At 49.2% G+C, this 26,663-nt stretch overlaps 8 protein-coding genes across 8 annotated transcripts; 5 read left to right on the forward strand and 3 right to left on the reverse strand.

Moving 5' to 3' along the window:
- Positions 1–251: 251 nt before the first annotated feature.
- On the forward strand, positions 252–1,408 carry TRUGW13939_00146 (uncharacterized protein; the record flags this gene model as incomplete). Its single annotated transcript, XM_035483361.1, has 4 exons — positions 252–376; positions 447–478; positions 535–865; positions 952–1,408. The coding sequence occupies 4 exons, from the start codon at positions 252–254 to the stop codon at positions 1,406–1,408; spliced, it is 945 nt and encodes a 314-aa protein (XP_035339254.1).
- A 554-nt stretch (positions 1,409–1,962) lies between these two features.
- Positions 1,963–5,340, forward strand: TRUGW13939_00147 (uncharacterized protein; the record flags this gene model as incomplete). The annotated part of the gene is made up of 1 exon (XM_035483362.1): positions 1,963–5,340. The coding sequence occupies one exon, from the start codon at positions 1,963–1,965 to the stop codon at positions 5,338–5,340; it is 3,378 nt and encodes a 1,125-aa protein (XP_035339255.1).
- Positions 5,341–5,844: 504 nt separating this feature from the next.
- TRUGW13939_00148 (uncharacterized protein) lies at positions 5,845–11,790 on the forward strand (the record flags this gene model as incomplete). Its single annotated transcript, XM_035483363.1, has 4 exons — positions 5,845–5,882; positions 5,963–6,700; positions 7,848–11,359; positions 11,444–11,790. 4 exons carry the CDS (start codon positions 5,845–5,847, stop codon positions 11,788–11,790), a joined length of 4,635 nt encoding a protein of 1,544 aa, XP_035339256.1.
- Positions 11,791–11,826: 36 nt separating this feature from the next.
- On the reverse strand, positions 11,827–12,313 carry TRUGW13939_00149 (uncharacterized protein; the record flags this gene model as incomplete). The annotated part of the gene is made up of 2 exons (XM_035483364.1): positions 11,827–11,862; positions 12,107–12,313. 2 exons carry the CDS (start codon positions 12,311–12,313, stop codon positions 11,827–11,829), a joined length of 243 nt encoding a protein of 80 aa, XP_035339257.1.
- Positions 12,314–13,804: 1,491 nt separating this feature from the next.
- TRUGW13939_00150 (uncharacterized protein) lies at positions 13,805–15,637 on the forward strand (the record flags this gene model as incomplete). Its single annotated transcript, XM_035483365.1, has 1 exon — positions 13,805–15,637. One exon carries the CDS (start codon positions 13,805–13,807, stop codon positions 15,635–15,637), a length of 1,833 nt encoding a protein of 610 aa, XP_035339258.1.
- A 1,399-nt stretch (positions 15,638–17,036) lies between these two features.
- On the reverse strand, positions 17,037–19,472 carry TRUGW13939_00151 (uncharacterized protein; the record flags this gene model as incomplete). The annotated part of the gene is made up of 1 exon (XM_035483366.1): positions 17,037–19,472. The coding sequence occupies one exon, from the start codon at positions 19,470–19,472 to the stop codon at positions 17,037–17,039; it is 2,436 nt and encodes an 811-aa protein (XP_035339259.1).
- Positions 19,473–20,122: 650 nt separating this feature from the next.
- On the forward strand, positions 20,123–20,446 carry TRUGW13939_00152 (uncharacterized protein; the record flags this gene model as incomplete). The annotated part of the gene is made up of 2 exons (XM_035483367.1): positions 20,123–20,178; positions 20,236–20,446. 2 exons carry the CDS (start codon positions 20,123–20,125, stop codon positions 20,444–20,446), a joined length of 267 nt encoding a protein of 88 aa, XP_035339260.1.
- A 588-nt stretch (positions 20,447–21,034) lies between these two features.
- Positions 21,035–26,484, reverse strand: TRUGW13939_00153 (uncharacterized protein; the record flags this gene model as incomplete). The annotated part of the gene is made up of 9 exons (XM_035483368.1): positions 21,035–21,244; positions 21,297–21,605; positions 21,662–22,589; positions 22,648–23,268; positions 23,329–23,664; positions 23,723–24,481; positions 24,551–25,437; positions 25,530–26,340; positions 26,408–26,484. The coding sequence occupies 9 exons, from the start codon at positions 26,482–26,484 to the stop codon at positions 21,035–21,037; spliced, it is 4,938 nt and encodes a 1,645-aa protein (XP_035339261.1).
- Positions 26,485–26,663: the final 179 nt, after the last annotated feature.

Here is a 26,663-nt window from a genome sequence, read left to right on the forward strand (position 1 = left end):
ATTCAATAATTGCCATACGTTCTTGGTTTCTGAGTTCATAATTCGATAATGAATTATAAGCGGTTGTCAAGGCAGCAGCAGCCGTGTTAACCGCGGGTCAACCAACTAGCTCAGCCAGCAACATCCTCGGCTCTCCGCAACCTGGGGTATCTTGCTGAGCTTATTTCTCACCTTTCCTTTTCTCTGTCCTTCTCTCGTTCCTCTTCCGGGTTGCATACTTTGTCGCATTGTTTAATAATTTATTTTTCACAATGACGGCCACTGCAAAGCGACGTCTACAGGCGCTCAGCCAGCAGCTCGTTGAAGGTATCCCGGACGCTGGTACATTTGAGGACATTCCACGAATTCGCACGGTCGCCGGGGACTCTGTAGGCCCGTGAGTTCACCTGTTTTAATGTTTTTAAAAAATAAAATGCATGGGATTGCTTGCTAACGGACATGTGTAGGAGACTCAAGGACAAGGTTGCCATTATAACGGGTACTTCTCACCCGCCGACTTCCATCGCATTCAATCAAGACTAACTCACATCTCAGGTGCCAATTCGCCCCTCGGAATCGGACGAGCAAGTGCGCATCAGTTCGCGCACAACGGTGCAAAGGCAGTCTACGTGTGCGATTACGACGAAACCTACCTGGCTACGCACAAGCGCGAGATCGAGTCGCTCTATCCGGGCGTCGATGTCCACACGCGACAGTTTGATGCGGGCGACGCAGACGCAGTCAAGGCGGTGGTCGACGACGCGATTGCTCGATATGGCCGGCTGGATGTGATGTTTGCCAACGCGGGCATTATTGGCACCCCAAAGGTGTTTACGGACATTGACTCGGATGGTTTCATGAACACGCTACGGACGAATACACTTGGGTGAGTCGAGGGGTCGGGAATTAGTATAAATACTTTCTATAAACTGGGCTAACACAAAAAACCTTGTGTGTTTTTCGGTCTTGTAGTGTCTTTCTCGCAGTCAAATACGCCGCGCCGGCGATGAAAATCACTTCGGAAGCGAAACCGTTTCCCTCGGGCTCGATTATCTGCACTGCCTCGGTGGCCGGTCTCCGGTCTAATGCTGGGCCAACAGACTACTCGGCGTCCAAGGCGGCGGTGGTCAATATCGCCCAGACGACGTCCTACCAGCTCTCTGGCACAGGAGTCCGGGTCAACGCCATCTGTCCCGGCGTGATCGAGACGGGGATGACCAAGGTGATGTACGACGCAGCTCGCGCCCGCGGCACGCAGCAGAAGATCGGTCAGCTCAACCCGCTCCAGCGTGGAGCGGTGCCAGACGAAGTCGCGAGAGTGGCACTGTTCCTGGGCAGCGATGAGAGCAGCTACATGAACGGCCAGGCTGTGACGGTGTGCGGAGGGCTCAGTGCGGGACATCCCTTTGTGCCTGGGAAGTTGGGTTAGTAGTGCAGCTAGTACGGTATATAAGTCTTGAATCCATGACCGTAAGGGTGTTATATCATTGAGCATTGTAAGGGAAGCGTACATGTCTCGCGATGGCCTTTGTTGTTGTTGTTTTGTCGCGGGGCGAGTGGAGCGCGGCATGTGACCTGCAGCAGCACGTCATTGTTAGACTTAGGGATCAGGAAGATTCACTAGTTTGCATTGGGCCGACAACACCACCACCACCATCAGAATCACCACCACCGCTTGCTTTCTTGGCCAGTAAACAACGCATCGATCGCCTCGCCTGTCCTGACATCGCCCTCGTCCTCGTCCGATGCCTGGCCTCGCCCGTCTTTGCTGGTCGCTTGTGTTCCCATGTCTTAGGTCTATCCCTTCGCGTTACATTCCACGTCCATCCAGGCCCTTCTCCGTCTACTGAGTCATACCTTTTTCTTGTTCGCTTCCTCTCTTTCGACTGTCGCTCCTCGTCATCCTAGATTTGGCGCTCCCATGAAGCCTCGAGGTATCCGCTCACACTCCGTATCGTCGCGTGCACATTCGACCAGGTGGTTATGGCGGATTCGATATTCGTCACGCCGCAACGACGCTCTTCATCGCAGGCCTCTTCGTCCTCTCGCCGTAGCCAGAGAATCAACAATAACAACAGCAGCAACAAATCCCTCCGACCGAAACAAGCCAAGCGCCTGTCTGGACTCTCTATCGCTTCCTCAACTACGACAAACACATCGACCACGACGACCGCCGACCTGACTTCGTTCCCCTCCCTTTCACCCAACGGATCGCCCGAAGCATCGCGGACCCAACCACCCCAAAGTTATGGGCTTAGCCAAACACTGTCAGAGGAACCCGGCAACCTGGAAGACGGCTCGGCCGACGTGAGGCGCGGCCGGAAAGCTGCTCTGGACAGGCTCACTTCGTCATTGTCTCAGCAATCCGGCCGATCTGCTTTGTTTGACGACTCTCTGTTAAGCACCGAAATGCCCGGCGCACTACACCTGGCCGACAGTGCGCACATAGAGCGTTTATTGGAGCGAAGTGGCGCTGTTGCCGTGGTGAGACAGTATGCTCGCGATCTTGCGATCCGCGACGCCGAGATTTCGAAGCTGCGTCGCAGAGCTGATGCACGGGAGCGGGAACTCAAGAAGATGCTTCGCGAATCCGGGGTGTCTAGCCAGGATACCGAGAGACGTCTTTACGATTTAGAAAACCCAGCTTCGAAAGCTGCGTCAGTCGCCGGCGATGTAGAAGACTCGAAACAGCCGCTCCCAAAGCCCAGTATCAACGGCCTTATGGACCAGGCCATGCTGGACCCGGTTGGGGAGGACGAGCCAGATCACGCCGATTTGCATGCGACGCTGCGCCCACATCGCAACGACGACGACTCCAAGTCTGGTTCCTCCAGCATCGAATCTAACACGAAGCGAAAGTCGGGAACAGTCCGCATGTGGCAGGACTATATTTTCGGAAGTACTAATACCAGCCGGAAGACGAGCCGTGCCAGTAGTGTGGTTACTGACGCCGATGACCTCGAAGACTCAACAGGACGTGCGAATTTATCAAACAATTCCCATGGACGTCGCAAGGGGCTCGATGATCGACTTTTTCAGCCTCCCGTTAGTCGCGCTACATCTCCGGCGAGAGCAGCCGATTCAAAGAACGCCGATGCTTCGAGCGTGCATTCACGAAAGTCTTCTAGGTCCGTTACTTCGTGGACGGTGAAGCTCTTCGCCGGTGGTTCTCAGAACAAAGACACCCCTGCTCCCTCGTCCAACGACCGGAGTCGTGCATCTTCGTTGGGTCAAGACAAGCTCAAAAGCAATGCAAAGAGTGCTGTCAACTCCTCGAATAAAGGCAGTCTCTCCGCTGTGGCAGCGTTGAAACGTATCAATAGCTACAACGGCTCCAACACTCTTCCGAGCACATCTTCTGCTACACCCGCAGCTAATAGAGCTTCTCAACGCCGCGCCACTGGGGCTAGCCCACTCAATCCACCCAACGCGGATCGCAGTAATGAAACTGCCGCATCTAACCTTGGTCCTGTTGAGATGGATGCCATCTTGCCTATGGAGTCTCGCCCGCCGACTCTTACTAGTATATACGGCAACTACCAGCCAGGAGACCTATTAACTGATCGCTTCGGCTTTATTTATGACCAGCGTCGCAAAAAGAGACAGAGAGAGGCGACTTTGCTGAAGAACAAAGCTAACCGAAACAGCATGGCCGAGACGATCAGCAGCTATCGCAGCGAAGATCCTACTGATGATATCGACGGCGTTTATGGAAGTATCCAGCCAGGTAGCGAGACACGCCCTAGTTCTGCCGGAACGCCCGTCTCCATAGAGGAAGCTGACAATGATGGTCCGATCACAAGACGCTGGCAAGACTATCTACGCATCGCTACGCGTCCCACCGAACTCCTCTCGCACACTCCTTCGGCGGCGCCCATCGTTGGCATTGCTACATCAGAAGGGGCCCCAAAGAGACAAGCATCTTCAGTTGCCCTAGATAAAGACGGAGCCCTCTCTGTCGGTTCCAGCTCACAGCCTACGGCTTCGACTTCAGCTATCGTCGCAGACAGCCCGGAATTTGCCAACGCAGCTGTGCGGCCTCCAGCCACAACTACATTCACGGTTGTCAACGAACAAGAACCAGTGAAAATGCTTCTTGAACAATTGACTGAGCTCCATGACGTTCTCCAACGAGACCGAACAACCAAATGGAATGAATTCCTCCGCAAGGTTCGTGCTGAACGTCGACGAGAAGGCGAGGCCGCAGCAGCGATGGATCCTGATCGTGCAAACCTGTCGCTCAGCACACCAGAAGCTGCACTGGTTGATGGAGAAGTCGTGGGTATTGCTGGTCTGGGAAACAAGGGCAAAGTCGGCCGTAACAAGTGGCGCGAATTCCGATCACTGGTGCTCTCCGGCATCCCCGTTGCTCATAGGCCCAAAGTATGGGCTGAGTGTAGCGGCGCTTCAGCAATGCGCGTTCCTGGCTACTACGATGACCTTGTTAAAGGAGTGAGCGCTGTCGATGTCGATGCTGCAATAGTTTCTCAAATTGATATGGACATCCATCGCACATTGACCGATAACGTGTTTTTCCGAAAGGGACCCGGTGTTGCAAAACTAAGGGACGTGCTTTTGGCATATTCACGCCGCAATCCCGAGGTTGGATACTGTCAGGGAATGAATCTCATAGCTGCGTCTCTGCTGCTGATAACGCCGACCGCGGAAGACGCCTTTTGGATTTTAACGTCCATGATTGAAAATATACTCCCTCAGCACTATTACGACCACGGCCTGCTTGCATCCCGAGCGGACCAACAGGTTCTGCGCCAGTACATTACAGAAGTGCTCCCCAGATTGTCCGCGCATCTTGAAGAGCTTGGAATTGAGCTGGAGGCACTGACATTCCAGTGGTTCTTATCTATATTCACAGACTGTTTGTCAGCCGAAGCCCTGTATCGCGTATGGGACGTGGTGCTCTGCCTCAACGCTACGAGCACAATCCATAATGGAGCCCCTGGTGCTGCCAAAACAGGTAATAGGGACAAAGGCACATCCGCTGCTACTGGAAACGGCGCAAACAAGGCTGCAGAGGAAGAAGAAGTAGCATCAGCAAGCGGTGGCGGAAGCACATTTTTGTTTCAAGTTGCCCTCGCTTTGCTCAAGCTCAACGAGCAGCAGCTGCTTACTACCTGCTCTACCCCAGCTGCAGTCTACACCTACGTGAATCACCAGATGACAAACCATGCAATCAGCATCGACGGGCTCATCCAGGCCAGCGAGGCATTGAGGAATGTGGTTCAACGCGAAGATGTTGTAGCCCGACGTGCTGCAGCTCTCCGCCACATGAAGGCAAACAGTTTCTCGTACGACAATTCTGGCAGTGGAGATGAAAGAGTTTCCCAAGGGGGAGCATCATAGAAGAACTGCACCACACACAGCCTTTTTCCTTTACGTCCAAGTTGATTTTTCTTTCTCTTTTGTCTGGGGAGGGTTTCGTTCCTTTTTATTTTCCAACATTCCGAGCATAACTCAAGCATACAGAGATACCCAATCCTTTTGATATATAGACTTTTCATTTTGGTTTCCAATGCATGGGAGTTACAAGGTGGATGAATCCATGTCAGCAGGCTTGACTTGTACATTGCATAAAGCATTTGCACTATCAATTAGATTGAAATTTTGGCCATCAATCCATATTTAATAAATGAGCTGAGTCAGTATTTTGATTTTTGTTACTTGACAGGTTAAATGACCCCGGGTTTGCCAGGAAGTCACGTGCGCAAATACGACCGACGTCACAGGTCCACCCGCGCGTCGAGTCAACTCCAGAGCAATGAAGCTGTCTACTCTGTGAAGCATTGAAACAAAATTTTGACACTGTGACTGTCGGCCATCTCACACCATAAACATATAAACGGCAATATGGCGTCGTCATCGCGGCCTTCGAGCTCTCTTCTCTAGTAAGTGACAGTCCCTCGACTACATAGTACAGAGGATCGATCCATCATGATAGCAGAAGCTGACCTGATATACCCTCCAGTTCCTGCATAGCACATGGAACGACGATTCTAGCTGAACACTCGTCACCCGGTGCCTCTTCGACCTCAGCCTCGTCTCTGGCATCAATCATCCTCCCCAAAATCACGCACGACAAACCCCAGAAACTGACCTACACCCACGACCGACTCTTCGTTCACTACATTGCCGACTCGCCCTCCGGGCGCACTCACGACGATGGCAACAGCAGCAACCAGCAAGAAATCTCCTCATACTCATCCCTTAGCTACCTCGTCGTTGCCACCGCTGAGCAAGGCCGACGCATCCCATTTGCGTTCCTACTCGAAATGAAGCGCAAATTCCTCGCCGCATACCCGCCCTCAACCACCCAGTTCTCTGCGCTGCCTGCCTATGGCTGCGCTGCATACAACGCTGAACTGCGGGCTCTACTCCAGCAATACAATACGGCGCCGCCATCGGACTCGCTCGCGTCGGCGCGCAGGGAAATAGATAGCGTGCGCGACATCATGACGGAGAATATCGAACGGGTTCTCGAACGCGGCGAGAGGATTGATCTGCTGGTCGATAAGACGGATCGGCTCGGCGGGAGTGCGCACGATTTTCGAATGCGGTCGCGCGGTCTGCGCCGGCGCATGTGGTGGAAGAATGTCAAGGTGATGGTGTTGCTGTTCGTTGTGATTGTGTTTTTGATTTATTTGTTTGTTGGCATGGGCTGTGGATTGCCGGGATGGGATCGATGTGTTGGGGGGAAGGAGAGCGAGTAGGATGGATTGATCCGAATGATTCATGAATTGTATTCAGTATTTATTCAGTATTTGGGGTTTGTATACTTTATTATCACAGTTCAGGGATTGTATTTATTAGGAATATTAAGTTTTGCATAGCGCCAATTGTTGTGATTGATGAATTTTCTAGTAGAATGAATCCTCTCTACATCAATTGATGTTAACATTGAGTAAAAACCACCTACGCAGTATGTACCTTGCCATCAAACCCGCACGGTCATCGACCAAAGTCTATGTGCGAGTCTGCAGGCGAGTCGAGAAGCGGTAATAACTCCGCATCCCGAGGTTTGATCTACGCCAACCGTTTACCTCATAAACCATGAATAAATGGGTGAATGCGGAGATAATCAGGCGCATGCTGAGTTTCCAAGACTCAGAATGGGAGGAAGAGAAGGGTCAAAGTCATTGAATTTGAACAATCTTGATTCCGAAGGGATGTTGCTGCCAAATGGCTATGATGTAAAGCAAGAAAAAGCAGGTAAAGAATGGCCAAAGTAATAGGTTATTTGCCGTAGGAGATTCCTGTAAGATTAGTGTCGAGATCGAGTTCCCTTTCAGATCTCAACCTCGTGCTGTTGCGTTGCATTTCATAGCAAAAGTAGGTTCTCAAAGCATTCATCAAGCTCAAGACCAGCGGCCAGTTCGTGAACGCGAGCGTATGTTTTGTTCTTTCGAGTCCATGCATTGTCGGTCCCTTTACGACGTGGATATCATCTGTTGTTCTCAATGGCGTATCAGTTCGGTGGAATTGAGGTGCAAGTGCATACAGAACGTGAAGAGAAAACAGAACCAGCAATTGTTAGCGTTAAATATTTGCTGTGCATCACATGACCGAGCTAAGCTGAAGGCTCCGGATTGGTAGGCGATGCCCCGTCGCGCCTATCCAAATTAGTTTGGATTCGATTCGAGTTGTCCCGCAGGAGGTTCAGCGTTCGTTCGGCGCGACGTGTATCTCGAGCTTTTCATGAGCCAGCAAACCTCCGCGTATATCGGAGTTGTGCCACGTTTGCTCCTGCTGCTAGAGCTGCCGCCTGCTCGAGATCTGCGATGCGTGTTTTCCGGCCTCCCCTCGTTCGCATTTATCGCAGAGCATCCTCGGAAATATTGATCAAACCGACTTAGCGAATACGTGATTTGGCTTCGACGCTCGAAATTCTGTCGCAGCATGTCTTCATATCCGAACTTCTATAACTCATACCAACACAGCAACAACAATGGCGGTAAACGGAACTTGAATAATAATTACGCGGGCACCCGTCAGCCTATCCAACCTCGTCCCCAAGGATATATGGAAGCAACATATGACTGGAATAACCAAGGCGCGTCGTCAACGACCGGTTATAATAACCAGCAGCTTAACAATTCAAGGACAACCACCGATAATAACGACGTATACTCGAGTTCCCACAGTTATCCTTCGCAACCCGGAGACTTGTCGAATCCTCTCAACACTTATAATAACCATAATAACCAAGTCGCGCAGACGCAAGAGGACAAGTTACAAAGTTCGGGGTTGAATAGCTTGGTCTATGCTTCTGCACTGGAATCTGCGGTCCGAAACATACCTGATCAACCAGGGTATAACTCGTCGAGGCAAGACGGTCGAGGTCCTTATCCAGCCGCGCGTAGAACAGTTTCACAAAACTATACATCTTCAACCTCCAACCACACTTCATTAGCCAGTGGGAGAACAGGGAGCTACGACTCACAGTCTCAGAGACCTGGCTTCTTGGCACAACCAAGTACAGCTTCGCATGGACACCCTGCTAAACAAACTTCCAATAACGTCCCGCGGCAACAACCTGCCAACAATATTTCTCAGATGTCGCAACAACAACGGAATCCGCCGTCTCGAGCAAATCCTCAAACTCATACACAGCAGTGGTCCAATGACCAAAGAACACCTCCACTACCGCATTCTATGGCGAACATGCCCTCCGCCCAGACTCATACCCACTCTTCATTTCCCTTGGACACATCTGCGCAAAATAAGAACTCATCTCGAATATCCAATTCACGGACGACACCAGCCTCGACAACGTACGGACACCCACCCGGACACGGAAATAGGCCAGGTACGTCACCACCAAGCTCCGGCGCCGAGACTGCGGGTTCACATCAGATTTCTCCGCCAAAAGTTCAGTTCATAAATCCTAATGAACTGTATAACCAACAATATCTTCTTGCGCAGGAGCGCGCCAGAGCCTCAGAGGCAGAGGCAGCAGCGGCAAGGCAAAGACAAGAAGCGGAAGCCAAGGCACAGGCCGAAGCTGCAGCAGCAGCTACTGCGACGAAAGACACTACTACCGGGAATGGATCAACTCCTACGAAGAAAAAACCGGCTAAACGAAGAGCACCTAAGAAGAAAGCAGGTGACAAGGCGCAGGAAGGGGGAAATGATATGGCTGCTGAGATGCAACTGATGCTCGAAAAGTTAAAGGGGATGCGGGCCAAAGACCCTTCTTTGTTCTCTAAGCTATGGGATGATATCAAAAAAACCCCTGCTGGAAGCCAACCAGCACCTACTCAGAGACAGCAGGATACCAATTCGAATCCATCAGCAACCGGAACTGCCGCGGAAGCCGCCTCAATAACTACAAATGAGACACCAAAGTCAACAAGTAAAAAGAAGGGCATTCCACAAAATCATCTGATTGACGGTATGCCAGACCTGGGAAGGTTCCCTGCACAGCGACGCAGGAGAAAGGATAAAAATGAAGAGAGCGGCTCTGCACTGGCAACTGAAGCGAATGTCAATTCTATGCTTAATCAAGCCCCAGAGTCCTTTTCCGCTGTTGAGCAGTTGGTTTCTATAACCCACCCTGCAGCTGCACTTGAAAACCAGACCGGATCAACGTCTACCCAGCCTGCCACTCAAGATGCCACATGGCCGGCTTCCACTCAACAAAAGCTAGCTCGCGCCGCGTCAGAGTACCTGGCTAAGAACCCTACGAACTTGGAGAAACAATGTTCCCCGGAAGCTCTGATGCTACTGCTACGAAACAATCCTTCTTATCCAGACTTGTGCATGCAATTGGAGTCTCGGGGATTCGATTTAGATAGACAGGCTTTGGCCAGATATCTTCTGGCAGCGGTCCCTGCACTTGCAAGTGGAAACAATGCTTGCCAAGAGCCAAAGAAGGGGGACGCGAATGGGCAACCTTCGGCTTCTGGTCTGACGCTCGCACAGCCCACACAGCAGGCTCCTCAACCCACTCCTCTCCCCGGAACAGCAGCTCCTGCAAAGCCAAAAGCAAAGCCAAAGAAAAATCCACAGACCCCTGGGCCTCCGCCATTACAACACCCTCCACAACTCCCAAGAGCAGAGGTGCTGGTTTGGGATGGGAATGCTGGCCCGACTTCGTCTATGCCTATGGAGAATGGCACACCAAGCACATCAGCTCCACCGAAAAACAAAGCGTCATCGTATCGACGAAAGCCTGCGGTGCAAAGCACCCTGATCCCGCCGGTACTTGGACTTGGACCAAAAGCAGAGAAAGCCAAGAAACGGCTGTTCTCCGAGATTGTCGATTTATCGCAGCTAAGCAGTGACGAAGAGGACATTGATGAGCCTAGTGAAGACGAGACCTTTCCTCGTCTTTCCAAGCTGTCGCGACTAGAGGGCCCCTCTGTTGAGCGTCAGCTGAATCACACGCTTGACCAGGACAGTATGGATATTGATACGACCTCGCCACCGCCGTTTGAAGGGCAACGTTCGGGGTCGCCTGTCACTGGGGATTCTCATGTCGCCGAGCCCGACACTGAAGACTTCGACCCCGACGATGAGCAGTGCTTGAACTCACTCAAAAGTTTCCCGCGTATTTCCAAGCTGCTTGAGCCTTCGGCGGCTCTGCAACGAGTGTACTACAACCCCAAGTCGGCAGCGCGCGATATCTTGATTGCGGCGGGACGGCATCCCTCTGAGCGCCCGTTGAACTACCACCTGGCAAAGTTCCTCGATATCTTTACCGGCGTCAGCGTCAAGTCGGATCTCGAAAGCTTCCGGTGGGACCTGGTCGACCCTGGTGGACCGTCAATGCCTGTGGTGCAGGCCGAAGATATTCTGGCAGAGCCTCCGCGCGTTCCTCGCAAACGCCGCCGCGACAAGAAGTCACGTGCGGATACGGGCGACGATAAGAGCGGCCCCACCTCGGACTCTCTCAACAACGCGCAGGCTCCTTCTGATCCTCTGCAGTCTCATTCATTCACTTTTTCTACTCCCCAGAACGCTCGGAGCATGGCTGGAGCACCCACTTCGGGGCGAGGCTCTGGTCGTCGCGGTCGACCGCCCGGCGCGAAGAACAAGAACACCACCAAGACAGCTCTGAAAGCAGCGGTTGCGGGCTCGGCGAGGAATGCGGCTGCAGCCCCCGTCCGTCAGGCGGTGCCCGAGCCTTCGTACCCTGTGTTTACGTGTGAGTGGGCGTCGTGTCCTGCGCAGCTTCACGATGTCCATACCTTGGAGCGACACGTCGACAAAGTTCACGTGGTCGGACAAACAAGCTGCGAGTGGAGCAGCTGTCCAAATGCAAACACGCAGTACGTGGGTGACGGCCTTGGGGAGCATGTACAACAAGCCCATATTGAACCGCTGGCGTGGAAATATGGCGATGGACCGGCTGTCAAAGCAACTGGTGAGAATACGAGCACTTCGCACACTGTCATTGAAGTATGATGAGCAATTTATTGAAACTCGGGCGTTCTCTCTCTGGACTTAGTGACTGAGCTTGACCGCTACCTGACCGCCGATGGATCGATCGTTACTCCAGACGCTAGCATGGCCGGAGAAAGCGATTCGCTTATCTACCCCGTCGAATCGAAATCGTCGATCAAGGCCTTTTACAAAGTGCATGGGACCGAGAAGCCAGACAAACAAGCGCAGGAAGTCCTGTTGGCTGTTCGACGACGCCAACAACGCGTCGGAATTGGCCTCGAGCAAGAAGGCTGCGAATTCTCCAACCCCAAACGCAACAAGGCAATCGTGAACGACGAGGAATTTTACCAGGTGGTATCTGAAGAGGAGGCTGATGGTGACAATTGGTTTCAGCGAGAGGATTCGTCTTAGTTGGGTCACGGATAGATATCTGCAAGGAGTTCGGGTCTACGGCGTTTTGAGCTGGGAGGAAAGCATGAGAGACTATTATTTTAGCGATGTTAGCTTTTAGCGATGTAGTTTTAGTTTGCTTGAAACGATGAGAATAGATGACCCTAACTCTAAGAACCCGACAACGACATGAAATAAAAAAGAAACAGTGATACATTCATTCAATTGGGACCCTCCCAATACCTATATCTACACAGTTTATCCTCCCTCCTCCCCTCAACCGCTTCCCCGCGCAACCAAATAAAGATGCATGCGAAATAGACTACCGCGGCTTCACCTTGGAAGCGACAGCAGAGCCTGGCGTAAATGCAACAGGGTCAGCGCCCAGGGGGATCTTCTTTGCTGCCGTCGAGTCTGCAGCACTGCTGTCGGATTGGCCGTCGGACTTGGCGTTGACTTCGAGGAAGTGGTACAGGACGATGAGGAGCATGGCCACGGAGCCGAGGAAGATGGCCAGGCTGAAGAGATCGTCGTCGGAGATCATTGTGGGTGGTTTTATTTCTTTTGGGTTTGAATGGAGGTAAAGAGTGATGTTGTTCTTGGTGCTGCGGTAGCGTTAGAGACTCTGGCCAGCTTGCAGGTTTGCCAAGGCAGGACACCGGGGGAAGCTAGGCGGACGGACGAACCTTGGAGGGAGTTCTGATGCGAGGCGCAGGATTGATCAATCGATGAGAATCTGTGCGTGTCTGAATTGGTCTGGTGGATGGCAAGTCAGTGCCCTTGATCGATTGATGCAGTGATACGGAGCTGGGCGACATCTGCAGTTGCGGACAGCTCAACACTAGACTCTCGAGCTGCGGGACCCGCCCAATCATAGACCACGCGGTACTACCACGTAGAATGAATATTAAAATATATTTAATAGTATTAGGTATGGCAGATTATTTAATTATTCCAAATTAAGAGTACTAAACCACATAGTTTATTTTTCTCCTTCGCGGTTCTCCTAACAAGTTGGTGCTGCCGGTCGACAGGATGGGCTCATTCGCATGCATATGCACACACAAAAAAATGGTCCTAATAAATATTTATTAATCAAAGCTATGCAGGGTAAATAGGTAAATAATGTAACAGCGAGGCGTCCTCCAGACTTGCATACATGCACGTCAAGCTCCACTGGGAATAGTTTCAATAGACGGTCTGGGCCTCGGCTGCAGCGGCTTTTTTTTTTTGGTTTCGTTTTGTCCCGGAAAGTCTCCAGGGAGGTTAGCAAGGAGACGCGATCTTACAGTGAATTATTTAACAGTAGTAATAAAATTCAATAACACTGGCTGCAATATTAATAAAAGTACGTACGAGTAAGCTCCACTAGGGTCGCGCTGATTGGGCCGGGAGCGCAACAGAGATCCCGCGAGGGGAAACGCTTCGTTTCTCTCTCTCTCTCGCTCTCTTCTTCTTCCTGGCTTCTCGTCGTCGTCTTGCTTCCTCGAATTGCTGCTGCTCTGATAATGAATACTGAGACTGCGTGACCCTTCCTCTTACCCTTTTCTCTCTCTCTCTCTCTCTCTCTCTCTCTACTCAAATCCTCCGCTTCCGTGTACATTTTCTTAGCTGCTTGACCTAATGTCACCTATCGGCCGTCTTTAAAACTCCCGATTCGTCTCTTCTTCGCATATATACTTGGATTCTTCTCTTTCCCTCCCAGTCGCCGGTTTCACTGATGCCCAATTTCTTCTTCTCTGCCCTCTGATTGCCGCTGCGTTGACCTCGGCGCGCGTGCTCGATTGTGTGACCTCTCTGTCGATATACTGCGGATGCCCCTCGAGCAGGTGCTGGAAACCATTTGATTGCGCCCATTTCCTATCAGATCGGAAATCCGAAATACCATCTCAGAATTGAAGCAGCCGTGGACTGCTTTTTTTTCTCCCTTCTTCCCACCGTCTAGACCGATCAACGGTCTCGGATCCAGCGGGCACTGACTCCAGATCGATCGTGGGATCTGATCTGCCCCACCCCGGCCCTGCGATCAACCACCATGAACACAAGCCCCTACTCCTACACGCTCGACTCGACGTCCATGAGCAGTGCCGGCCACAATGCCTCCAATATGAGCAATGGGAATGCCGCTCCTGCCAGTGGAAAGGGAGCTGGCGGGTCCAAGCCTTCTGGTCCCTCGCCGCTTGCCTGCTTGACATGTCGACAGAAGCATCTCAAATGCGACGGCCAACAGCCTGTGTGCGGACGATGCATGTCTAATCAACTGTTCTGCGAATATACACCATCTCGGCGAGGCTACAAGGGTCCCTCGAAGAAACGTCGTGCTGATCCACCGCCTACTGACCCGTCGCAAATGATGTCTGACCCACGGCTTTTTGCGCTGGATGGCCGCAATCCAGAGATACCTTCTAATTGGAACATGCCGAGCAGCGGTGCTGGTCCCATCTCGACGATACCACCAGCGCAAACTACCCCGCCGGAGATGGCACAAACTCCTGCTCACCCGTCAGGAATCCAGTCGCAAGTTGTCAACGCTCGCTCGCCCTTGACCCCAGACTCCTCGTCGACAGTCGGGGCAGATGGATACCTGGTGGATGTCTACTATTCAAACTTTCACGCCGCACATCCGATTCTGCCTCCGCTACACAAGCTCTTCCGAAACTCTCCTCCGCATTACCTCGAACAAGTGATCAAGTTTATCGGGGCCCATTTCACCACTGCTGCTTCTCCCGAGACATATCGACCGTATGTTGTTGCAGAGGTCGTAGACCAACCGCCAAGCCCGGAGAAGGTCCAGGCGCTACTGCTGCTTACAATTGTCCTTCATTCCCGCAACGAACGTGAGGAAGCGGGCTCCATGTTGGCCCAAGCCATGGATTTAGCTTACGATATTGGGCTAAATCGGCGATCATTCGCGGAAACAGTGGGTGAAGCTGATCCTATCCGCGAAGAAAGCCTGCGCCGGACTTGGTGGGAGCTCTTTGTTATCGAAGGCATGTTGACTGCTCTCGGAGTGAGAGCTAGTTTTACAGCAAATACGATCCCGCTTGAAGTGCCTCTGCCATGTGAAGAACGTATCTATCAGGACGGCGGTCTCTTCCCGCTGGCATCTCCTCCTACGATTGCCCAATTCGATGACCGCGTCTTTGCGGACGAGGACATCGATTTTTCGTCTTTCTCCTACAGAATCGAGGCAGTCCGTATCCTTGGCCGAGTGGTTTCGCTCTCTGAGATGGTTACCGGTCAACAAGAACTAGTGGAATCGGTCGATGCCAGGATTGTTTCGTGGTTCCACCACCTGCCCGAATCGAAAATGGAACTGATGCTTGCTGACGGAACCGTTGACGAGATGATGTTCCAGGCGAAGATGATTGTCAATGGTGCATCGATTTACCTACATTTCCCGCGCTCCGATCTCCTCTCTTCGCCGGCCGTTGCGGCCGAAGTCATCTGTGGCCACTCGGGCCTGTGCCTGATGCCCGCATTCTCGCACCACTCTCATGCAATGAAGGCAGTAAAAGCGGCGAGCGAGATATCGAATCTCGCCGCAATCCGCATGCCCGAGACGAAGCACACCCCATTCTTTATCTGCGCGCTGGTCCTCAGCTCGATCGTGCAGCTGGCTGCTTACTCGGTCAAAGCCGGGCAGGTACCAGACCCTCGTCGCGACCGGCTGTCCTTGACGGTTGGTGTTTTCAGGTCGCTAGGCAAAACATGGGCGATTTCGCAGTCGGTCAATCGACAGATTAGAGCGGTCGCGCGCGACGTGCTCGACATTGGAGTGCGACCTGCGACCGACCAAAACAGTCTTGACTTTACGGCTTTTTTGGAGGGCAATCAGTTCTGGTTGTCGAATGCACAGGTTGTATAATCTTGTGCCAAAGGATCATCAGTCAATCAATATATGCAATTTATTATGACCAGGTATTTCATGACGCTTAAAGAATGACAGCGACTTATAAACCCTAAAGTTATTTATATTCCCAGAGACTTTGCTCGGTCTTTTATAGATATTACATAACGGTTTCCCAGTTCTCCGCGGCAAACGGCAGAGATACGCGACGTGTTTCCGTGTAATTAATTGTGTTACTTGCTTTATCTCCAGCTTATCTCGGCGCGCGAAATCTTATTTTTTGCTTCCGGTGAGGGGAACTTGTTACAGTTTTCAATTGGGTCCTTATCTCTTGGTACATTCCATGTTCCCCGCACGCCTAAAAAAATTATAAATTCCGAGAATGCCCCCTGGCCTGGTGATCCCTGGATTTATATCCGACCGTCAACTGCGATACTTTCTTCAACACGCCAGTTGGTGTCCAACAACTAAACACTGAAGTTTCGATTGTTCAACACGAAGCTTCTAATTGAAAACCAATTATTTCAACATCCAAGAAAGTGACAGGCCAATAACCATGTGTCGGAAATCGACCTGCTCAACCTGCCGTACGTGCGCGCCTTTCCGCTGCCACTCGTCCGCATCACCAACTTGACCTAATGAACTGATGTCCAAACAGAAAAAGCAACCTGGTGGGGATGCGGTCTTCACGTCCCCATGGTCTTTGAGGCCATCCCTCAAACCGAATGGTGTGTCTGCGCGCCCAGAGTCGAGAAAGAGGGCAAGGAATACCCGCCCAAGGGGGTTGCTGCGAATTGACCATCTCAGTCGGCCTTGAGTTTTTGAACAGGGATTCGAAGTTGAGATGTGATTCAACTAGCGGCTGAAATCCGTGGTCGTCATTTTTATTTGACCCGATTGATCAATTGATATGGATTTTGGGGTTTGTTCCTTCAGCAGGGAGTTTGGTTGCGGAGTTACTGAAATGAATTTATCGAGTTGGATGTCTGAAATCATCTAGTGCTGTTGGTTTATTATGGTGGATGAGGGACAGTTGGTTCAATGTTTATATGTCTCATTGGCACGTTCTGGGATGTTTGAAAGCAATTCTTCATTGTCTCAATGCTGTTAGCAACACGAATTCGACAACACACGTATAATTCGCCAGCCTTATCCACGCAGATCCTACTGTTGATATAGCTGATACTTATCATTATCAATGTAATTGGGCTGTCACCTGGTCGATGGAACCCTGGCCGAAATAGGAAGGCGCAGAAATTTCCATTTCCAGCTAGGGTTACCCAATCGAAATATTGGACTCGTTGGAATACGTCATTAGGGAAATAGAGAATAAAGGTCAATGTTATAAAGAATTAAATTTTAATAGTAAAATGTGCGTTATATATCCCAGTGATTTAATCGTGTTTGCCCTTGGGCATCAAATTAACTCCCCATCTGAATCTCCAATAGTGTCATTAGCATCATCATTGTCATCATTGTCATCATAACCGTCAAAAACAAAATCGTCAACATCGTCAGGTACGCCTATCTCATAATCCATATCATCCGCAATACTATGATCGCTCTGGATATCCATCCCCCGAACGCCGCCGACGATTTCGAAGCTAGACGACGCCGTCGAGAATGCCGAGCGCACAGTCGTAGTAGCCTGGCTATCTGTCGCTTCATGCGAGGCTCGCTGGACAGTACTAACCGCGTCATCCGGGCGAATACTGTCAAAAGAACTCATCGAGCCCTCTGACGGCACCGTGCTGCCTGTGTGAATGGACGGGCCCGCTGTCGAGAATCCGCCAGACTCGACAATGGGGAGGTCGTGGTCGACAAAGACGCCTCCAGTACCATCATCGTTCCCACCAGCCCACAGAGGGAGGAACTTGAGCTCTTCCTCACCCAGACTAACAAGTGTGTCAATCAGTTCGAACTTGACACCATCATTCCTTGGAAGGCGTTCAGTGAAAGCACTGGTGACGCGATTAGCAAACTGGCTCAGGTAATGCGTGATGTCCGTTTCGCATCGGCTGGAATCAAATCGAACTATTATGTCTGTGAGGTCTGGGTGCATCTCAAGATACCCCTGCATCGCAGCACTAGACCACATGGAGTCATGGAAATTGTTCGCATTGATGTGGAATCTGCGCTCTGTATTGGCATATTCCATCCCGCTAATCCATCGGATAGTTGCGCTATCTTGGTGCTTTAGATTGGGAAGCATCGGCCCAAGCTCTTTAAGGGAGGTATGCCAGTGATCGGACATTGCTCTACTCGTACCATCAAGAAAAATTGGACATTCCTGGAGAGACTTCCAGAAAGTACGTGTCAAGATGCGACAAATAAAAGGCATGTTGTCCATGGCGGATCGATATTTCAGATTAGGATAGCCAGAGTCTGAAACGATAGGGTAGTCGAACGAGTTAATCGTTGGTTTTGACTCCCGCAAGACTCTGTAAATTCCATCACGCACACATTCTTTGCAAAACTTGACAAAGTCATCGACCATCGATTTGTGTCTTGGTTCCAGCTTCCCTTTGATGTGTCTCCGAACCAGTTTGTCCAGCCATAACATCTCGTTGCCGGCAAGTTCGACAAACTCATTGAGCATCTTGTCTAGGAATGCCTTACTTGCATATTCTATGCGCTGGATCTCGGTATCATCCAGCTGCTCCCGGGTCCGGCCATGCATAGTCTCGGTCTCACGCTTAGGAACCTGGCCTTGCACCGAAGAATTCAAAAGTGACAGGGCTTCCTCGCCGACGAGAATGGCAAAAGAGTCCTGGCATAACTGGCTATTCTTCAGCCCACAGGCTATCTTATACGCCAGCTCCGGATTGATTTCGACAAACAAGGGATTGCTGCCTGCATACAGCCAGGCCACTACATGATCACCGATGAGTGGATTTTCGGCAACTCCCAAAATCTTCGCAAGCGCGAAGAACGTCCATAGTTTGGGTGGTGTGTCAAGTTCCGGATTCAGCTCCTCAAGGGCATGCAGAATCCGCTCGAGACAGGTTCGGTGACGAATTGGCGAGTAGTCTAGGGGAAGCCCCGGGACTGTTGTCACTCGCGGTGGCAGCTTCTCGACTTTGGGGACCACGACTTTCTTCTCAGGCGGATCTTCTCGCAAAGTCGGCAGGTTTCCGCTCCAATTCAAAATTCGCGGAGGCTGCTGCTGTTTGGCAGCTTGTTTTTTTTTCTTGTTTTCTTTTGCTGGAGAGCTTTTTTTCTTCTTAAGCGGCAAGGTTTCTTGAGGTTCAGGCTCGGGCTCCGTGACTGTGATCCATTCGACTTCGTCCTGACCACCGACACAAAGCGATGGAAGCCTCCACGTAGTCGCATATTGGGCCCATTTTCGCACCCCGAGCGGACACGAAAGCTCGGTCATGAAGATCACGGCATCCTCGCCCTCTGAGGGGGGTGTCAAGTCAATGACATGCGCGATGCCCGCGGGCATATTGTTGGTCAACCCATAGCGACGCCGGACCCGCGCTTGTTTGCGCGGTTCAAAATGCATATTCAATACGGGCGATCCAGCGCCTAGTATTTTCCGGCTGTGCATACGCTGTGGGACAACATTATTGCCGTTTGACTGCGACAATGCGGCCCAGCGGTGCTGCTGTGCCTTTTCGCTTTCAGCCGCGTCGATGTAAACTAGTGTATCGGCTTCGTCGTCGGTGAACAGCAGCAAAGGCATTCGCAGATTCGACATGAGTTTGTCGGATTTTTGGCGAGCCGATGCCAGTGGGTTGATGGAATTTCTATGCGGGGAGTCCATCGCTGTTCCGACTGTTTCCTGGGATAGGAAGGCCGGATATCCAGCGGTTTGGCTGGGCGCGATTGCATCTTGAGGGGCTGCCATCTCTGTCTCTGGCTGGTCTTCACGGATTTGTATAAGAGGGTGTTTTTAATGATATCTTCAACAGAGCGACCGGTCTAGCTGGACGATCCAGATAGTATCCGTACTTCGTAGACGTCGGAGAGAAGATGAGAGAGGAAAGAAGTTGATTATCAGCCGCATGGGCATGCACAGCCTCGCTCATTGGCGGGCACACTGCTGCCTGGCTGGCGGCCTTTGTCCGACCATAGCATGCCAGTCGATTCGTCCATCATTAATGTCATGTGAGTCATGGCTAGTCTACAGCCTGATTACTGCAAACAGACGTGTTTATTAGAAAAAGTTGAGAGAGATTGTTTAATGCTGTTTGTATGCCGAGGTTTGTCTGCATTTACCAAGTTCAGCCGTACCATGACTACATAGAACTTAACATTTACAGCGTACCAGCAGCTAGAAATATTTTCTGTAACATGCACCCTAGTTTGACGTCAGTTAATTTGCTCTTGCATATCGGAAAGCAGTCCCGTTAATGGGCGTGGAGTCTTGAAGTCTATTATTACGACATACTTGTGTAGCCGAAAAACAACAACTCCTTCACATCAATTGAGTAATTGATCGATAGACTCTATTCTAGCATTGTTTAATTTCTATTGCGATCCCAGAAAAAAAAAAGCATGGCCGTCACCTCTGAAGGAAGTCTGGTGGGCTTTATCCGGAGGGCAACAGTATCGTATGTCGATCCAACTGGTTATAGCGGGAAACAAATCACATACTAAATGCCTGCTAGAAGCCGAAACAGAGCATTGATCAGCATAGTCAGCGTCGTCGGCGGAACAGTCCTTTTATTTCGATCTCTCAGGACCGACAAGAAGCTCGTAACGTCCCAGGAGCGGTCTGCGATGCACGGTGGGAATGCCTCTCCAACTGCCCAGACAGACCAGGGAACTCTAAGATCGAGTCCAAGGCCAAATCTCGAGATTCGAAGGAAGAAGGATTGATAGATGAAGGAGTGCTAAATCCTAAGATTTTTTGCTGTTTGGAGATATAGCAAACCTAACATTTTGTCTACAGTCTCTCACCATTGAGCGAGCCATCTATCCAGACCTCGTCGTGGGAGACGAACAATATTAGTCTACCAGGAGTTAAATCACTCTTCAATGTTTAAATCTACATATATAACATCTTTAAGAAAGTGGAAAAATAATCGTACAGGCCTTAGAATCAAACGAGCGATGGGGCATGTCATGGTGACTTGGGACGGTTTCTCCGCTAAGAAAGTGTGGAAGGGCAAAAAATTGTTATCTACTGACTTCCAGATGTCGACAAAAACTACTTTAAAGAACATAATACTACGGTTGATTATTTATATGGAGTATCGTTGAAAACTAAATCGAAAGACTAGAGTTTTATTAGATAGTAAATCTATGATTTATCACAGGCACCAACAGATATTTATAAAAACTATAGAAATGATGAGAGATTACGGGTGAGAATTTCCATATTAGCGCGTGATGTAGCACCATGCTGTAGCGTCAAATCCTCCTGTTAGAAATATGCCATGGCTTACAACCGAGTCTATTGATATATCAATTGATAGGCTCTCGGATCTGAGAAGATCCTGGGACGATAGACCAAGCTTTTGCTGTGAAACGCAACTCGTTCCTCTCTCTCATAGCCTCAGGGTCAACGTAAACCTTCATTTGTGCTGAATCTTTGCCCACATTGAAGACCCGAAATATTATGTATATCGAATTCTGTTGTCCTGACCTACTAGGGCCATTAGAATTTGCTTGCATCTGACAATGACAGAGGTTAGCCTTGTGGAGAAATTGAAGACGGCCTTTTTACCAGTTCATATTGAGATCCGCTCATAAAGAAGGCATTTTCGCAGGGCCCAATCGTGGATTTCACTTCCAAAAAGTACCGCGGCCGTTTGCCGGACCACTCTGAGCCATTTAAATAACCTTTATCCACAAGGAAATTTGTGAGAATACTCTCACTGTCGTAATACGTGATATCTGCCGTTTCTATCCCGGACCAAGAATCGAGGGTCGTATAATCGTGGTGAATTGTCACATATTTACGAATATTACTTTCCCAATTACTGCGAGAGAAACCCGGTAAGGCAGGCGTCAAACGAGACAAGACCTCAAACACCTGCAATTTGCTTTAGCTTCTCTCTTAGTATTAATGAGACATTTGAGATTACTTACGTAAAGTTCCCCTGCTGCACCGATTTTCTTGTCTCGCTCAATCTTTTCTGATGAACGAAGGCCGAAATATTCGCCATTATTTTCAGGCAAGACGGTAGGCAGGCTGCGGGCGAGTGCTTCCATATCAAATATGCCTCTACTTGGGAACAAGGCTCTTCTTGCAGCGGTAACAACACTACTGAGAATTCTGAGGTACTCCAGGTCAACCTGGCCTGACTGAGCAACACTGAGCGGTGATGGAATGTGAGAACTTGCGATCCCTCGCTGTGGAGTTATTGTTAGGGGGTTTAGGGCTCGTGAGGAACTAGACTCTGATCTTGCAGTCGTCGTATAGGTTTCACTTTCCTCATTTGAGACACCGACTAGGTCGTCATGCGAGCTTGGATGCCGTATGTCCTGAACCAAAGTATCTCTGTCCCAGTCAGAATCACCCTCGGATTCTGTCGAATTATCGCCCTCTTCAGTTGGTCGTGAAAGGGGGGTTGGAGTTTCATTCTGCTCATCATTCACCGAGTTGTCAGGTGTTTCGACAGACATAATTCCAGCTCGAGTCATAGCCATCGATATAAACTTGTTTTGGGCTTGTATAACTGTGCTTATTACATTTATAGCTTTGTCGTTAAATCTTTCGCAGATACCAGTTTTTGGGTTTGTCATGATCCATTCTAAAAGGGCTTTGGGCATTCTGTCCAGAAAGCATTGGTACTGAATCTCCTCGTCGCGTAGAACATAAATTTTCAGTCCATCTTTGTGATCCTGGAGATGTAGCTCGCTACTACTCAAGTCAACTTTGATGACCTTTCCATCTTGGCTGAGGTGAAGTTGGGAACTTATGCCATCGGTTTCATGGACTTCGATCTTTTGGAGTTCATCATAAAAAGGTTGTTCGCCACTCCGAACTCGAGGACTTCCAAAGTGCACTGCAATTCTAGGATATAAAAGTCAGCTTGATTTAATTTGAGAATCATAGACATTGGCATGCTCACCGAAGTAGACCGTGTGCTTTAGGAGCTATGTCTCGATCATGCGCGACCAATTTTTGGCTATCACCACTGCATAGGGCAGATAGTTCTTTCACACAACATGACAAATAGCGACTTTCCAAGTTAGTCCACCGGAGAAATGGTCCCAGTCGTATTATATCGTTGACCTCAAAATCTAAAGTCTTAGATTCACCAGAAAACAAACCTGAGAGGTGTTCACGATCTGCGATAGCAAAGTCTGTTTCCGAAGAACACAAACCAACGCCTTCGCCAGGATATCTGACGGGAAACACCGTTCTTTTCAAGATTCGGTCAGAGCTGGGATGTTTATCTTCCTTTTGAAGAAGAGCGTTGAGTCTCCAAATTGTGTCTTTAATGTCTTTGACGGAAGTCTCTTCTGCTCCTTGGTGTGCTAGTTTATCAACTACCATCTCTAGTGTCAAGGTAGGGACACCCAGATATTCGACAAAAAAGTCAAACATTTCTTCATATTGCTCACTGATAGTTGTCATTCCCTTAATCCCAGTCGTCGTGGACCACAGGCACTCAGAAACAGAATACCATCCACATGTAGTGCTCTCATCAGCAGAAACGTATATGAGTTTCTTAGTTTCGAATTCCTTCCTTAGAACCGTGAGTTTTAAGAACAAATGGAAGAATTATAGCAGGGAATGCTTGACGTACCGAAGTCTATCGCACTCAGAATTGTCCATGTTTGCCGCCATAGTATGAATCTCTCCGTAGATGTTGGAGATGTGATCGAAATCAGGGGTTTCAATGTCTTGTATATTCCTCAACTCTTCTATTAGGTCGTCTACATTCGCATCCGGAATTTCGATAATTTTACAAAACAGATATTTGACGTAAGAATTGTTCTGAACATTCTCATAGCGTGGTTGGAGAGAAAACTTGGTTCGCATATGAACAGGGGCGTCCCACAGGCATTTTTCAGGTTCAGCCCAGCAAGCTGCCTGAGAGCCGATTGCAGGAACGTATATTAATGATGAAAGAAAAGCATGTCTATACTCTAGGTTAGAAATTTCAAACTTATGAATAAATATAGTTGTAAGGAACGTACTTTACTTGTCGACGGCAACTATCTCGATCCACAGACTCACGGTACCGAGCCTCAATTCGACTGTATAGCTCATAGATTCTCGTCTCTCTGTTAACGTCCGTTGCATCAATGTCTGAAAGGTAAACATATAAAAGTATTCGAAGATAGAATTCGACGTCTGATTTGGGGTATCCAAAACCAAACCTCGTTGCTAGCACCCGTAATTTAGACAGGTTTGCCTCATTGTTCAAAGAATCTTCTATACGAAGCCATGGGAAGAAGTCGGTATCATCTAAGAATTTTTTCGCGTGTTTGTGCTCATCTATTGGCAGATATGTCTCGCTAAGTGGATACCTGGTACCATCCTCACAAAGAACTTCAAGCTGCAACAAATCTGTTGCTGGTCCCGGAGTTTTGTGAAGCTCCTCGCTGTCACTTTCTTTCCAGTTTTCGAGAAGAAACCCTATGAACTTTTCGGGACGATGTTTGGCCACATAGAGGCATTCGCCACTTAGATGATAATCCGGGGTGGAAAGCCCATTATTAGTGAAAAGTGGTATGAAATTGCGGACATGCAAGAAATCTCTTAGCCATGTTCTCCAACTCCGATGTTCACCTTCTGGCTGGCTAGGAGGATTTTCCATATATTCATCATGTATGAATGATACGTCGAATCCTGGATCTACTCGTTGAGATATGGTATCGCAACCAACAGCCTGGAAAAGATCCCAAGCACCATATGGCTTATCATCAGAAAAATAGACCATATCATTTCGGGGCCTTTTACACCGGCATTTCTGATCTAGTATGTGCAACCGGGGGTAGGATATAGACTCGGTATTTTCATACGCCATGTCAAGGTGCATAGTCAGGTAGAGAAAATTCAAGTGGTTTCGAGACGTCGCTAAGTCTTGAACAGTAATCGAAGTGTAGCGATATTTGTCCAATATCAAGTTTCGGATGTCGGAGATTTTTGAATTTTCAACGCCAAGAGAATCAAAAAGCTGCTTTCTTTGAGGATTCTTTTCTGCTTGGGGATCTACCAAGTTCAAGCCTAAATCAGTTGGTATTGGGTACCCCTTAGCGTGGGAGTAATAAATCGAAATATTTCGGGATCGTGTCCATATACCCTCAACTAACGGGACTATACCAAGAGTCTGAACAGTGAATGGATAATCTTTCCCAGCAGAAATCAAAAACTTTGCCAAGCGAGAGTGCCAACCTTCATCTGTTGACGAGGCTTTGACATAAGAGTCACTATCCATGTCAAGATCTAAGCGAACTTTCTCAAGAAACGCTTTCACTTGCATACTTGTAAGCCCGTAACTTTTCAATCTTTTTAAATCTGTGATCGAATACTCAGCCGCCAAATAGCGCTCTGGAGTGGAGTCAGGAAATAAGGGATTGCCTTCCTCATCAAGCATGTCGTGTCTGAGGCGTCGTATAGCCTGGATCCGGTGCAAGCTATTGTGACTTCGGGTCCACAGCACTGGCGTTTCTTGCAAACTGAGATTGATTTTTTCAAGTAACTTTCCCCAAAAGTCATCCCAGGGATAGTCGGATTCTTGGGGAAGATATCGCATCCATTGGTAGCGAAGGGTTGAGTGTTTACAGAATTGCAAAGTAGCTTTGATAAAAGTTTCGGCAATACCATCGAGAAGACGAATATTGCGAGCTGAAGACTTCAAAATGTCTTGCCTACTAGCGTCTGTATCAAAATCTGTGTGTATCAAAAACTAACAGAAAAGTATGTTAGCACTGTATAGCAAGCAGAGTTTGTTAACTCAACTGAAAATCCCAATATTCTTATTGGTAAAAATGCGAATACGTGCTGCGGTTGTATAATTGGAATAGACCTGTCATCCAAGGGATATGCTAGGACGATTTCGGCGGTTTTGTATGCTCCTCGAGAGATATCGTCGTCTGTATATTTCCGATTGTCACTCATAGGAAGGCCATGCGCAATACCCTTTGTGAGATGATAGTGTTTTGAGTGCACCTCGGTTTCCCCGTTCTTCAGTATCTCACTCTTTAGGTCAACCAAAGTCCCTGACTGGTGGTTTATGGAATAGATAGCACAACTATGCTGTTCATCATTCTCATCATACATGGTGACGTATATTTTTTTGAGGTTTTTCATGAAAAGAAGAAAGGTTGACTCAATTTCTTGAAACTGTCGAAGTGTTGTTTCCATGTCGTCGTCTAAAATGGAGCCATGGAGGAAAAGAGTGATGCGAGTCATATGGCTAGGCACGACGTCCTCGACATCTTCCCAGATTGGGGATATCATTCCCATTCCGGAGTCACCTTTTCTATGTTGGAAACAAAAAGAAAGGTCCCCAGATTGGATAACTGCCTTCCATGCCACCATGAAAACGGATTTGAACCCGATACCTTTCTCTCCGATATAACCTTGTGCGCCGGTTTTTGAACTTTTTCCAACATTGCAAATAGCAACTAGGTTCTGGTATGCGAAGCCATCTTCGTTGGATTCTACTACAATTCGACGATTGTAGACATGAAAAGACACATAGGGATCCGTAGACGAAGTTTTAGCTCTGGTATATGAATTATCGTCTGCATTTTGCAATAGCTCGAAAACAAATCTCGCACTGCTTTTGTAAAGATTTTTGGCAAGGCTGCAATTTATAGCATCATTTTGTTAGGCAAGAGCACGATCCATGATAATGGAGGAATCAAACATACGTTATGACTGAGGATCCAATCAATTCATCCTTTATCAACATTGCCTCCTCCACCTGGCGGCGTGCCTCGGGTGTCATTTGTTTATAAACATCTTCTCCAAGAAAGCCGTGAGATTTAGCGATATTCTCGACTATTTGACGAGCGGAAGACTGTGGGAGCGACATCCTTTTCACAAGAGCAAAAATTGGTAGTTTTAGTATGATTGGGGTAAATTGAAAGAAATGTGTTTGCGGGCTAGAAGAATTTCAACACTTTT

The sequence above is a fragment of the Talaromyces rugulosus genome, chromosome I (genome assembly GCF_013368755.1).
Source record: "Talaromyces rugulosus chromosome I, complete sequence".
Classification (NCBI taxonomy): Eukaryota; Fungi; Ascomycota; class Eurotiomycetes; order Eurotiales; family Trichocomaceae; genus Talaromyces; species Talaromyces rugulosus.